At 39.8% G+C, this 14,608-nt stretch overlaps 1 protein-coding gene across 1 annotated transcript; it reads right to left on the bottom strand.

The window, feature by feature from the left end:
* Nucleotides 1–8,600: 8,600 nt before the first annotated feature.
* On the bottom strand, nucleotides 8,601–10,085 carry LOC110292956 (GTP-binding nuclear protein Ran-like). The gene is made up of 2 exons (XM_021160649.2): nucleotides 9,830–10,085; nucleotides 8,601–9,605 (listed from the first exon to the last, which is right to left on the bottom strand). The coding sequence occupies exon 2, from the start codon at nucleotides 9,572–9,574 to the stop codon at nucleotides 8,924–8,926; it is 651 nt and encodes a 216-aa protein (XP_021016308.1). The 5' UTR covers nucleotides 9,575–9,605; nucleotides 9,830–10,085; the 3' UTR covers nucleotides 8,601–8,923.
* Nucleotides 10,086–14,608: the final 4,523 nt, after the last annotated feature.

Genomic DNA, 14,608 nt, shown 5'->3' on the forward strand with positions numbered 1-14,608 from the left:
TTATTTATATATGTAGTGGAACAATTCAAATGTTCTTATGAAGATGTCAAAATAAAATAATGATATTTATAAAAGAAGTATTTATTGGGCAGTGGTGGTGCAAGCCTTTAATCCCAGCACTTGGGAGGCAGAGGCAGGCAGATTCCTGAGTTTGAGGCCAGCCTGGTCTACAGAGTGAGTTCCAGGACAACCAGGGCTATACAGAGAAACCCTGTCTTGAAAAAGAACAAAACCAAAAATGAACAAACAAAGCAACAACAACAACAAATAGAGAAGTATTTAAAGAAGTGTTAAAGTGAATTTCCTACAGTATGTAAACACGTAAGCGTAGTCTATGGCCTTTGTAATGTATCAGCAGCAGCACAGCAAATTTCTTGCTAAACTGTTTGATTGCCATCTGTTTTTCCTTTTATCTTTACTCCTTGCTTATGGTGTTATGCCTTCCTTGTGATGTGCAGTTACCAAAAATAATCCCACATACAAAAAGAGGGGTATCATGTGGAAAGCATGCCTAATAAAATGTCACAAGAATGTGGAAAGGCAAGCCCTGATCTTAGAGTACAACTTATTCAGGATGGAACTTATTTCCAAGAGACAGTGGGTTTCACAGTAGTTCCACAGCAGCCAGGAACTATGGCAAGAACTCCAGGACAAAGCATGAGGGATTCCAAGAATTCTGACCAAAAACCAATGTTTTCATCTGCAATGGCAGTCTGAAGCACCAGCTCCCATCACACCTCTCCTTGCTGCTCCCTCTGAGGAAGTGATGTGTTCAGTATGAGGACCTTTTGACTAGGCTGCTGCAATACAGAGTGAAACTGTCTTTAATCTCTTCAGTGGACTTGCTTTGGCCTGCTTGTCTGTTTACTCATTTACTATATTTCTATTAGGTACCACATGTTGTTAGACTTGAGCTCTCTCTCTCTCTCTCTCTCTCTCATCTTTCTCTATCTATGTATATCTATATCTCCATTTATATCTATATCATCTATATGTGTGTCTTAGTCAGGGTTTCTATTTCTGCACAAACATCATGACCAAGAAGCAAGGTGGGGAGGAAAGGGTTTATTTGGCTTAGATTTCCATACTGCTGTTCATCACCAAAGGAAGTCAGGACTGGAACTCAAGCAGGTCAGAAAGCAGGAGCTGATGCAGAGGTCATGGAGGGATGTTCTTTACTTCCTTGCCTCCCCTGGCTTGTTAAGTCTGCTCTCTTATAGAACCCAAGACTACCAGCCCAGAGATGGTCTCACTCACAAGGGGCCTTTCCCCCTTGATCACTAATTGAGAAAATGCCTTACAGCTGGATCTCATGGAGGCATTTCCTCAACTGAAGCTCCTTTCTCTGTGATAACTCCAGCTGTGTCAAGTTGACACAAAACTAGCCAGTACAATGTGCTTCTATCTCTATCTCTATATCTATTCTATATAATCTATATCTAATCTCTTTCTATCTCTAAGATCTATCTATCTATCTATCTATCTATCCATCTATCTCTATACCTATACCTATACCTATATATATAAAACTTAGATTTTACCTTCCGAATTTATAGAAGGAGGAGAAAGACAACAAACTTAAAGTGTGATAAGTGGAAGGAATCAATAAGTGGAGGGTGATGCAGATGCAGAAGGGGATATATGCACCAAGGAAAGGGGAGAGAAGAAAATAGGAAGTATTGTTAAATAAAATACTTATCAAAGTTTGTTGAGTGGAATCAAAGATAAACTGGGTATTAGGTTAATGTTCTAAGAATAGACAAAAGCTGAAATGTGTAATCCAATAGGCAAAACTCATAATGTAATTAAACTGTTGTCAGAAAAGCGATGTGATTAAAGGTTTGGTTGAAAAGATTTGAATTGTATAATTGCTGATGGAGAGCTGCAAAAGGATTTTGAAGGTGTTCATGTAAATAAACACCTAACTGTAAAGGTTCTGTTAGTTAAGAGGCTGTGAGCAGACTACAGAAGGGTAGAAGTAAGATAAGTAATAGCTTAATTAGAAGCTACTGATGTGTCATAAATGATGCTGCTAGAGGAGGGTGGGGTCCTCTAGCCCCTACCCCTTGGAATCCCTCATTCATTGTCCTGGAGTTCCTGTCACAGTTCCTGGCTGCTGGGTAACCTTCTTGAAACCCGCTGTCTCCTGGAAATAGTTTCCATCCTGAATAAGTTGTATTCTCATAGATCTGAGAATGTAGTCACCTGGGAATAATGTGTTATTTGATCAACTGTTTTATTCACAGTCATGTTTGCAGTAAATAAAGGCAGTACAGAAATAATTCTCGGTCTAGAGAAACTAGTAGAAAAAAAAGAGGCTTTAGAGAAAGGGAAAATACAAAGAAAGAGGGGTGAGGGTGAAATTAAAATGATTAGAAAGAGCTAGAATATGAAATTATACTGTGACAGCCTTTGTGTCAAAGGTGATGGAATAAAATATTGTGTTCATTCAGCGAAAACAAATTTACTCAAACCTCATCAATAGGTAAACAATACTGCTATAGTTCAGTTATACTGTCATAGTAATAGCATTACTATTATTTCTCATAGTAACAAGTTTTCTGTATGCCCTATTTTGTCTAGATGTTTTCCCAAGTTCATAACTTGGGCTACGTTTTCTAAGAACAAATTGAGACATCAGGGTGTTAAAAGTGATTCAGGCCGGACGTGGTGGCACATGCCTTTAATACCAGCACTTGGGAGGCAGAGGCAGGCGAATTTCTGAGTTCGAGGCCAGCCTCGTCTACAGAGTGAGTTCCAGGACAGCCAGGGCTACACAGAGAAACCTTGTCTCAGAAAACCAAAAAAAGGCCGGAAGAGGCCTGTGGCCCTACTCAAGAAGAATGAAGACCAAAATGTGGACACTGTGCCCCTTCTTAGAATTGGGAACAAAACACCCATGGAAGGAGTTACAGAGACAAAGTTTGGAGCTGTGATGAAAGGATGGACCATCTAGAGACTGCCGTATCCAGGGATCCATCCCATAAGCAGCTTCTAAACTCGGACACCATTGCATACACTAGCAAGATTTTGCTGAAAGGACCCAAATATAGCTGTCTCTTGTGAGACTATGCAGGGGCCTAGCAAACACAGGAGTGGATGCTCACAGTCAGCTATTGGATGTATCACAGGGCTCCCAATGGAGAAGCTAGAGAAAGTACCCAAGGAGCTAAAGGGATCTGCAACCCTATAGTTGGAACAACATGATGAACTAACCAAAACCCCGGAGCTCTTGTCTCTAGCTGCATATGTATCGAAATATGGCCTAGTCGGCCATCAATGGAAAGAGAGGCCCATTGGACTTGCAAACTTTATATGCCCCAATATAGGGGAATGCCAGGGCCAAAAGAATGGGAATGGGTGGGTAGGGAAGTGGGGGGCGCTATGGGGGGCTTTTGGGATAGCATTGGAAATGTAATTGAGGAAAATATGTAATAAAAAATATTAAAAAAAAGAAAGAAAAATGAAAAAAAGTGATTCAGGTTACTGAGGCTTGCCTTAGTGAATAAAATATGAATTGATCTGACTCACTTCTAAGTGTATTCTTTAAGGAACTGCCAAACCCACCAAAACACTTGATAAAAAAATGTACACCACCAAAAACACACATGTATACCTGCACATATACATGCAGAACTGTAAAACAGGAGTTGAACAGAAAGGAAACACAACACTCCATTTTGGATTGAACTGTCATGTTGTATATTGTCAAAACAGACAGTAAAGAAAGATTAGGAAGGAGAGCTATTGCTTATTGTATGACTTCAAGCAACAAGAAACCTCAAAATTTTTTCAACCTTAAAAGCAAAAATTAGAGATAGCATCATAACTGGGCAAAAATCACACTCCCTCTAGTTTATTAACTCACATATTAAGAACATTATGAACTAACATTGAATATATATGGTTGGGAGTTTTGGATTCAGCATATTTCTGCTTATTACTGGATCTGAAGAGCTTGGTATGACTCTCATTTGTACTTGCATATCTGATTCAAAATAAGAAATATTTAACAGATTGCTATGAGTATCAAGAAGTAGTGCATGCGCTGGGTGTGGTGGCTCATGCCTTTAATCCCAGCACTCGGCAGAAGGCAGAGGCAGATATATTTCTGAGTTCGAGGCCAGCCTGGTCTACAGAGTGAGTTCCAGGACAGCCAGGGCTATACAGAGAAACTCTGTTTTGAAAAACCAAAAAAAAAAAAAAGAAAAAAGAAAAGAAAAGAAATAGTGCATGCTAACACCTGTATCCAACTCTACTGAAAATAAAGGGTGCCTACCTGGAAATTAATAGGAAAATCTGAGGCATGCTGGAAAATACATGTACAGAGACCAGTCTAACACCAAGTTGGGAGAGCAGGTTTAACTGAAAAGGGCCAGGTGCTGCTGCAGGCAGGTGACGTCATGTAGTGACTACAGCCCTAACGAGCATGAGCATGAGGAGGAGTAAATGCCTGCATCCTGTCAGTAGTAACGACTTATGAACCACTCCATGATCACGTTCACATGGATCCAGTGCATATTAAAGCATCTAAGCCCATATAAAGCAATCAGGAGGGAACCAGACATGTCTGGATTAATTGAAGGAATGAAGATACACCTTACCAACCCAGGTAATGGATCTGTCTCTCCATGGATTTCAGTTGTGTATAAGAGACTAATCTCCTCTATGGAGAGTCCTCCTTAGAACAAAAGATGTCAGTGGGGAGGTGAGTACTATCTCAGATAAAGTTATCTATTTTTAACTTTGAAAAACTCCATAAAGGAGAAAGGGACCATAATAATGAAAAAATTGTCATATTCAAGGCCTAGTGCAAATTTCTTTCATGAGAAAAGTGAAATTTGCAGCAGACACTTCAGACTGGCAAGAACGGGAAGAAAATTGGTCATCTGAAGTCCACATCTGCTTTTCTCTATAGCTATCTCTAACATCAACATTCTGTAAATTTCCATTATTTGGAATACAAACTCCATTTTGCTGCTCGTCTGGTGCTAAGAACTACAGCCTAGCATACGTTTGCATTTAACACTCTGTGATTATAGCAGTCATTTCAACAGACTGGCTCACTTTAGGATGTTTATGCTGGATAGCCCACTGAACAAATGACATAGACCCTTACGGAATTCACTAGTATGTAGGGATGGATTCTGAGTTTTCAAACTGGATTTTCAGTAATATTCAAGGATGCTTGGACCTGGACTTGAGCATCTAATATCATTTAAACAATGCCTAGCTGAACTAGTATCTACATTAATTTTTTTAACTTTAAATTTGAAAGGTCCATGTAGATTTAGTCAAGGAACACCTTTCCTATGTCATCAAGCAGGAGTGAAGTACAATGGCAATGTCTGGGTTTTGTTTTTTTTTTTTTTTTTTTTTTTTGGTTTTCTGAGACAGGGTTTCTCTGTATAGTCCTGGCTGTCTGTCCTGGAACTCACTTGGTAGACTAGGCTGGCCTTGAAGTCAGTAATCTACCTGCCTCTGTCTCCCAAGTGCCACCACTGCCCGGCTGCAATGTCTGTCTTTAAAGTTGGCTCCTTGTTGAAAATTTTTGTGCTGAGTTCACTCAAAAGTTCTAACTTATTAGATATAAAAAGTTTCATAAATGTCTCAATATAAAAACTGAGAAATTTGAGAGGCAATGTGTGGCAATGCAGGCATGTATACATAGGAAATGTTAGCATAGGAACAACACTCCCTTTTCTTCTTCCTTCCCCTTTTTATTTCTTCTTTTCTGAAAACATTTGTAGGTTTTATTGCTATTCAACATAGCAAGCAGCAAAATTATAAGCTACACAAGAGATTTCTTAGGTATAAGTTGACAATTCAGTTTAATTTTGCCTCCAGTCTTTTCCTACATGTAAAGCCAGTCATACTAATGTTTTCTCAGTAGCTGATTCATGGTCCTCTGTATGGCTCATCCCATGATCTTTCTATAGGGCTCATGCTGGGTTGTGTGTGACTGTGACATGTTTTCGTACATCATTGTTTCTCCCATTTTCAGTGACTTCCTATGACCTCATGTTTTCAATTCAGTACTCACTGCCTCGACTTTCATGCAACTCTTCTTAGTTAGGGTTTCCATGTCTGTGAAGAGACACCATGACTAAGGCAGCAATACTTATAAAGGAAAGCATTTAATTGGGACTGGCTTACAGGTCCTGTGGTTTGGTCCATCATCATCATGGTGTATGTGTGTGTGTGTGTCATGGAAGCATCCAGGAAGGCATGGTGCTGGAAGAGCTGAGAGTTCTACATTTTGTTCTGAAGGCAACAGAAGACTACCATCCAGAAAGCTAGGAGGAGGGTATCAAAACCTACCCCCACAGTGACACACTTCCTCCAACAAGGCCATACCTACTCCAACAAGGCCACACCTCCTAATAGTGTCACTCCCTGGGCGAAGCATATTCAAACCAGTACACTAAACTCATAGGTTTCATAGATGTGGTGTGGTCCTATGCATTTGATTTTTATTTTCCCTAATGAGATAGAAATCTATAACTTAAAGCTTGTCATTGGAGCATTAAATACTTGATACAATGTTTATTGAATGAATTAAATAAATATTTAATGCCAGTGATTATGTGAGCCTTTCCTTGCAATGAGCTGCTTTATAACAAACCACACTAAAATTCAGCTACTTAAACCAGTAATTTTTATGACCTCTTTTGATTCCTAAGGTTAACTTTCCTAACTTGTGTTTCTTCAAAATATTGAATATTGGTTGCAATATTCAAGATGGTTTCTCAGAATTGGAACTTTGGGGAGTAAGGACTGAAGGTGGTAATGGTTGGCACAGTGGAGCTGCTGACACCTCTCCTCCCATGTAGTCTCAGTTTCATTTGCTTCCCATGTGGCCTCTTCAGCTGAGTTCTTCATGGCATTACCACCCCACCATTGCACACTAAAACCTTTGGCCTTCTTTGGTTGTTCTAGGATAGAGGAATTTAGACCCCACGGAATAATAGCAGAGATGAATACTTGTAGCTTTCCCGGAGGACATTCCTTACATATTATGTTCTCCTAATAGGATTAGAGGTGTGATTTTGCTGTTGTTGTTGTTGTTGTTGCTGCTGTTCCTTTCTTTTCATCTTTTTAAAATTCTATCTCCCTCATATAGCTTACTCTTCCTACCACTTTCCCCTTTTCTTTTGCATATAACTTCTGGAACATTTCAAGTTTAGTTCAATGGATACCCATATCGGTTTCATGAGGATGTTTGGCAGTAGTCAGTTTGTATCTTTCTTACATAATTCACTCTGCTTTCTTTGTAGAAGTTCATGTCTCTACATGCCACAAAGTTATTATTAGTGAATGGTTCCTAAAACATTTCCTTATAGAATCACAGCATGATTGTTAAAATGAGGGAATTCACACTGATACTTATTTTGAAATTTTTAGTTGTCTATATTATCCTTCACACTGAAATCAGCTCACACTTCATGCAGGCATCTTGGAGCTGCATTTCTGTAGCCGCGTGCACTGTAACACTGCATTGCTCTCCCTTGCATGTCTTTGATAGCACTGAAGCATTTGGAGTGTATGGCTTGACATTTTGTAAAATGACCACTAGTTTAGGTTTGGATGACTTTGTGTTAATTAATATGGACAGGAATCCCACCAGTGTTATTATTTTTCATTCCTTTAATTCCTAATGACATTAGTTCTGATTGATTTGGGTTTCTGCAATGCAATCACATTATTTCTTTTGTTTTCATAAATATCTTATATAATTAATGAAAGTCTTGAGACTGCATAATCATGTTTTTTAAATTTTATGCTAATTCTTTAACATTCTTGATGTTCTTGACCTGAATGATATTTTACTGTGGCATTTGACAACTGTCAGTTCCTCCTTGCCGCTCCAAATGTGCCTGTTTACATGTCAGGGTATGAGCCAGACACAGAGTGACAAACTCAAGTAGATTAAGTGACTGTGTCAGACAGAAAGGGTGGTAGACAGCCAAGGAGGCCATTCTATGAGCTTCAAGTGACCAACTCATTTTCATAGTTATATTGTAAACAGAGTTGACACATTCTTAAATAAAACTTTTGACACAATTTATGTTTTACTTGACTGGTTTTTATATATCTCTATCTCTAGATCTAATCTCTATCTATCTATCTATCTATCTATCTATCTATCTATCTATCTATCTATCTACCTATCTATCTATCTATCTTATCTATCCATCTATCCATCCATATGGTGTTTGAGTGTGTGTGTGTGTGCTTAGCACTTAGCACTTAATATACTCCCCTATTCAAGCAGAGCCCCAGGACAAATTCAAATAGAGAAAACTCAGACTTACCTGTGAAGTCAATGTTGCATATAGCTTTGTATGTTGCATCAGACTTTCAAAAAGTTTATGCTACTCTGCATCAGATCACACAGCTACTATAGGAATCAACTACATACCACAAATTCGTAACTGCTGCCCCATAATGAAATTAAGTGGTCACTGAAAATTATTTTCAGATAAAACAAATTAAAACCCAGGCTTCTTAAAAGGTCTTCTGGCTAAAGAAAAGCTTATTTTTTCTGAAAAGGTATTTTTCTTTTATGTTACATTTATATTCTGAAATTATCTTTTGGTGTTTGAAAAGCTACTTTATTTTAAGCAAAAGGGATGAAATTACAGTACCAAGATTTTGCCACAGAACATAGGATGTAACTGCAGGACCCTTAGTTTTGAACCTCAGGGAAGAAACAAACAGCTAAACCTGCAAATCCCAGATGAAAGTGTTTAACTGCCACAGTCCGAAGGCTTCACCCCCGAAGCCTTCTGTTTGGCTACCACAGACACGGAGTCTGAGTCTGCTTAGTTAGGTAGCAAGGTGACACACAGGACACACAGGTGACATTACAGCTCAGTTGCCTGTACGCTTCGGCTTGTGATGCCACCCAAGCCTCACTTTCTCACAAGTCATCCTCCTCATCGGGGAGAGCAACGGTCTGTGCCACTTCCAAGTCACGCTCGTATTTCTTTGCTAAGGCTGGGTCCATGGCCACCTCAGGTGGGGCTAGAGCCGGCATGGCAACGAACTCCAAGTTGGAGTCTCCAGTGAGTCTTCTGGAGAGCCAGAGGAAGGGTTTCTCAAAGTTGTAGTTGCTTTTGGCGGAAATGTCGTAATACTGAAGGTTCTTCTTGCGGTGGAAGACAATAGACTTCGCCTTCACTTTTCTGTCTTTAACATCTACTTTGTTACCACACAGCACAATGGGGATGTTTTCACACACCCGTACCAGATCCCTATGCCAGTTGGGCACATTTTTGTAAGTAATTCTTGATGTTACATCGAACATTATAATGGCACCCTGGGCTTGGATGTAATAGCCGTCTCGCAGGCCCCCAAACTTTTCCTGGCCAGCAGTGTCCCAGACGTTAAACTTGATGGGCCCTCTGCTGGTGTGGAACATCAGAGGATGTACTTCTACGCCGAGAGTGGCCACATACTTCTTTTCAAATTCACCAGTCAAGTGGCGTTTTACAAACGTTGTTTTCCCAGTACCACCATCGCCCACGAGGACAAGCTTGAATTGGAGTGGGGGATCTCCCTCTGCGGCCATTACCTTTTACAAGTGTCTCCACACTGTCCCACTAAGGAAAGATTGGGAACCATAATTAATAAGCTGAAATATTTTTCATGTCATCAGAATATTTACGAAACCTTTGCCTAAAATGAGGAAGCACTTCTAGATTTAAATAGACAGTTACCACGACTTCAAAATGTCTTGACTTAGAAATTTTGAAATTTTAATAACTTAGTTGGCTCTTCTCCATCAGCCTCCCTTCTCTTATGAACTATGACCTAAATTCTTTACCTTGCCTGCTTGGGGTTGATTTTACAGATGCATCATCCTAGATCTGTGCACTCGATTCAGGAGGGTTTTCTGGAGAGAGGAAAGTGACTGACAGGATGGGTTTTTTTCCTCTTCTTTTCTTAGGTCTTAGACCTCTGTTTCTGCCCTGAATCAGAGAGAGAGAGAGAGACAATGACAGGTATGGGGAGGGAGGAAAAGGGAGGGAAGAGGGAAAAGTGGGGGGTGGAGAGGAGAGGAGGAAGGGGAGAGGGAAGAAACAGAGTGTTAGATGCTCTTACATTCTTCCCTGATGACGTCATAATCTACAGAGGAGATAGTGCAGCCTTGTCTTGCTTCTGGCCATAAATGGAAAGCATTTTCACAGATGAATCTGTGCCTTTTGTGTATCCTTTTAGTAATATGAAGGAAGATAAATCAGCCATTCTTTCTATAGGGTTGGGAATGTTAAGGACTGCTTGGTAGGACTTAGACATACTAACTTTCTAATGACACTTTTGTGTGTCTTGATTGGATATGTCTATATTCTGTCTAGACATTTTCAGGCATTCCGTGTTACTCCTACGCTATGTATTAGATGGATCCACAAAATCCCATTCTGGAGATGTGTGCTCGCTGGCTACCCCTACTGGGGAAGTTGCACTGCAGGAGCTTCAAGGTTCAGCTCAGCCACTGCCACTATCATTCACTCCAGATTCCCCCAGGGTCCTAATTGCTTCCTTTTGCACATGTCTTTACAACTAGCCTTTTTACTTCTTCAGAAATGTAACTGCAGGAAACAGACTTGTGTGTCCCTGCTGTGTCTTCCTGTAAGACTCATACTACAATTCTGTAGTGAAATATGGCCCAGGTTCCCACTCATCTCCCCCACCACACCCCCGCCCCGGAAGTTCTGAGTTGTCTGTTTTCAGTCCCTTGGTCCCTTGTGAAGCCGATGATGTGTGTTTTATTGAATCATGCAAAAACAATTTTCATAGTACCCAAAGAGGAGCTTCAGGAATGGAGTTCAGGTGGTATGTAATACTTGTTTTAAAAAGCTGAAGCTTGGTTTTACTCAAATGTAAATTTTCTGAAACGCTTCCAGAATATGGCATTGGCAGAGATCAGGCAAGTGCACGTGGCTCTTTAAGGATAATCTTCTCTGGATTGATTAAGTACTAGGATGGCTCTCACAGGCAAGGGCTAGCCTCATTTGTTTTACTGGTACTGCTTCATTTAAGCAAAATGTCTTTTTATATCTTAGGCAATTAGGTAATGAATTAGAAGAATAGCTGAAAGGAAAAAATAGATTAGAGTCATTCCAGTGAAGTTCGGAAGGGTGGATATTTAGCTTATTCTAAGATTCATTAGTCTTGAAGTCTATCAGTGTAACACACAGAATTGTAGTCATGTATATTCATTTATTATACTTAAATAAATCAAGAAAGGATCATTTTCAAAACTGCCAGATGTTCTGAATTTCTCTGGTGGAGATATAAATCTTTAGCTACAGGAAACATATGTGAAAAAATACACACTTGTTTGAGAAAGTTACCAAAAGTCCAAGAGTGAATGAAATACTGGCATAATGCATCAGCGAACAAAAAGGCTGCTGATTCTATTTAGGAACATAACCCAATTCCCCAAGCAGTACTGTATGTTGTTATAAGTCAGTGCATCGTGAGTTACATGTATTAAGCCCTGTAGATGTTAACTGACACCCTGAGGAGATGTTCATTTCCTGAATGAAATTGGATACTTTGGCTGCATACATTTGTACTTAAAGTTTGCAGGCATATCTATAACAGCACTTTCCTTTTGTGGGGAATGGTGAGTGAAGGGGTTTTGGGTTTAGAGACAGGGTCTAGTTCTTGCCTGGAACTTACGTAGTCTATGCTGGCCTTGACTTTATGGTAATCACCTGCATTGGCCTCCTGAATGCTTGGGATCACAGGTGTGAGCCATCTTTGTTATCTGTGTGAGCAAATGCCGCCACAATGTGTGCAGGTGTGCAAGGAAGCCAGAAGAGTGTATCCTGATCCCCTGGAACTGGTATTATGGGTAATTACTAGCCAGCAAGTGCAAGTGCTGGAAACTCGACTAGTACCTCGGCGGGGCAATAAGTTCTTTCGATGGCTGCACAATTTCTGAGCTCTAAAAGTTGAGTGTTTTAACATTAAAAATTAAATTCTGAGAATTGCATACAATATATTTTAGTTCTATTTACTCCCCACTCCTTTCTCTAGCTCTTCTCAGAACCACACACTCTCTATTGCATTATTTCTAGCTTCTTGTTCATCTCTTCTCCCCACTCAAGTAACCCTCTGAGTCCAACTTATGTTGCCCAAGTACACATGAGTCTGGGGCTATCCTCTATGACATGTTCAACATATCAGACACTGCTACATCCTTAAAGAAGCTGACTCCCTCTATCCCCCAGAAGCCGTCAGCGGTCAGTATCTGTTCTGCTGGGATGGGGACCTGTGAGCCCCCTCCTCTTCCATGGATTGTTGACTTTAATCTTGTGCAGGCAGCCACAGCTGCTGAGAGTTCATAATTGTAGTGGTCCTGTAAAGTCCAGAAGCCATTTGTTACACTCTGGCCTTCCCAATCCCCTGCTTTTACAACCTGACCCTCCTTTTAAATGTTCCCTTCACCTTGTTTCTGGGGGATGAAATCGATAGATGCTCTTTTTGGGCTGAGAACCATACTGACATTTACTCTCTGCAAAATGCTGGTTTCTTAATGCACCTATGCTCAGTAACGTGTGTGTGTGTGTGTGGCATGTGTAGACCCCCCAGTTTATCCCCAGCATGCAAGTGATGATGATGGCAATAATAATTATCTTATATAGGAAGGAAAGGTGAGCAAATCAGAAAAGCTCAGGAGAAATTTTCCTGGTTTTGTCCTGTTTTTTTTTTTTTTTTTTTTTTTTTCCCTATTGCTATGATAAAGGCCATGACCAAAAAACACCTTTTGGAGGATGGAATTTATTTCACTTTACAATATATAATCCACCATCGAAGGAAGGCAGAGCCAGGGCTGGCACTCATAGAAGGAATTTGAAGGCAAAAACTGAAGCAGAAGTCGTAGAGGATCACTGCTTACTGGCTTGCTTCCCTTGACTTGTTTAGCCTGCTTTCTTAAAGAACCTAGGACTACTTATTCAGGAATGGCACTACCCCTGTGGGCTGGATCATCTCATATCAACTGTTCAAGAACACACCCCATATAATGATGAAACTAGATGAGTTAGTTGGTCCCTGCATGGAACCTTCACTCCTATGCTCTAGTCATTTCAATTGGAAAGGTCTGCTGTAGGTTGTGGAAACAGAAACCTGGACACGAACCATGACAGAAATCCCTCGACCTACAATCAGTCTTGCTTGCAAGATGTGCTAGAGTAATGGTTCTTTGGATTGATATTGGATAATTCCGTGGTGAATGGACACTTACTTCCATATCAGGAAAAGCCAGGAGAGCCTCAAGAAACCTTCTGCTGTTTTGGCTGCTTTCTTCTGACAGCAAATCACACTTTCCTCCACCAAATGGGAAAGCATGGAGACAACAGCTATAATAGATAACTGCAGAGAGTTCCTAATCATATGAGCGAGACCAGCCCTGATTAGTGGAGTGTTGCAGGGAATCTTCAGGGTTAGGGGCATATTTAAGAAAAAACCTTGTGGCTTATTGAGCTCCAATAGCTAGTTTTCATCAACACTCTGTGAAGAACATAAATTGTCACTTTGTTCACACCCTCAGAAGTGGAAATCACCAGTATATCTGTCTTTAAGGAATCATAAGGCATGTAGTTATTGTTCACTTTTTTCAGAGCTTTGGTGAAATTATCTATTCACCTCTCACCTTTTGGGAAGAAAATCTTTTTGCTGTCATAGAACTTAATTAAAAGAGCAAAAGTGTAAATTTCTATCACACTTTCAATGACCAGCTTACTAGATTAATTTCCTGAGCTAAATCATCAGCTCAGTTTTACCCTTACCTTTTCAGAACCAATGTGCTGAAGAGCCTCTTGTGGAATAGATATAATAATGCTGTTGTTAAAATTTTAATATCAATTCATCTAAGAGATGGAATTTGAAAAACAAAAGTGAAATAACAGAAAGGGGTACTGTCTTTTCCTATATTATGGTGGTATTCCTTTTTCTATTTTAAAAAGTTGTTAATAAGCATGAAAATAAAAACCAGTTTTTTGGAAACATTGCATCTTTGCAGAAAATAATTTTAAAATCTATAACAGATAAGGAAACAGTGAGGATTAAAGCTTATTTAAATAGAGGTATTTAAGGGCTTAAAATCTTACCACAATTTCCTAACAGTTAAAAATATATCAGTGGAAGCATTCTGTGAGAAACAATTTCGTTTTCTCAAATACGTTCTCATTGGACTGCTTTGGATTTTTAAAATTTTTTGGATGTATGCTTTTGATTTACTTTTATTTTGTGTGTGTGTGTATGTGCAGGTATGTCAAGGACCAGTGTTGGCTTGGAAAGGGGTTCTGAGAGAAGGGATGTCTGGAAGCAGCAAAAAGAACAACTTGATCCAAATTGTGGATTCAAGCTTATGACCTGTATTCTGCTTAATACAGCTTTCCCAGTATGCTTCTCTCTATATTCTGCTTGCTTGCTATTCTAGGAGATGTCTTTGTCCATGTCCTGCTTACTTGCTTGTGTGTGTGTGTGTGTGTGTGTGTGTATATGTGTGTGTGTGAGCATGCGCATGAGTGTGCTCCAAGCAGTTCTCCTTTTATCCTAAAAAAGAATTCTCTGGATAGCTTATCTCCGG

Source organism: Mus caroli, unplaced genomic scaffold (genome assembly GCF_978045245.1).
Source record: "Mus caroli unplaced genomic scaffold, Mus_caroli_1 scaffold_6, whole genome shotgun sequence".
Taxonomy (NCBI): domain Eukaryota; kingdom Metazoa; phylum Chordata; class Mammalia; order Rodentia; family Muridae; genus Mus; species Mus caroli.

Excerpts from the sequence above, each read along its gene's own strand:
- LOC110292956 (XM_021160649.2), bottom strand. The coding sequence starts at position 9,574 with ATGGCCGCAGAGGGAGATCCCCCACTCCAATTCAAGCTTGTCCTCGTG.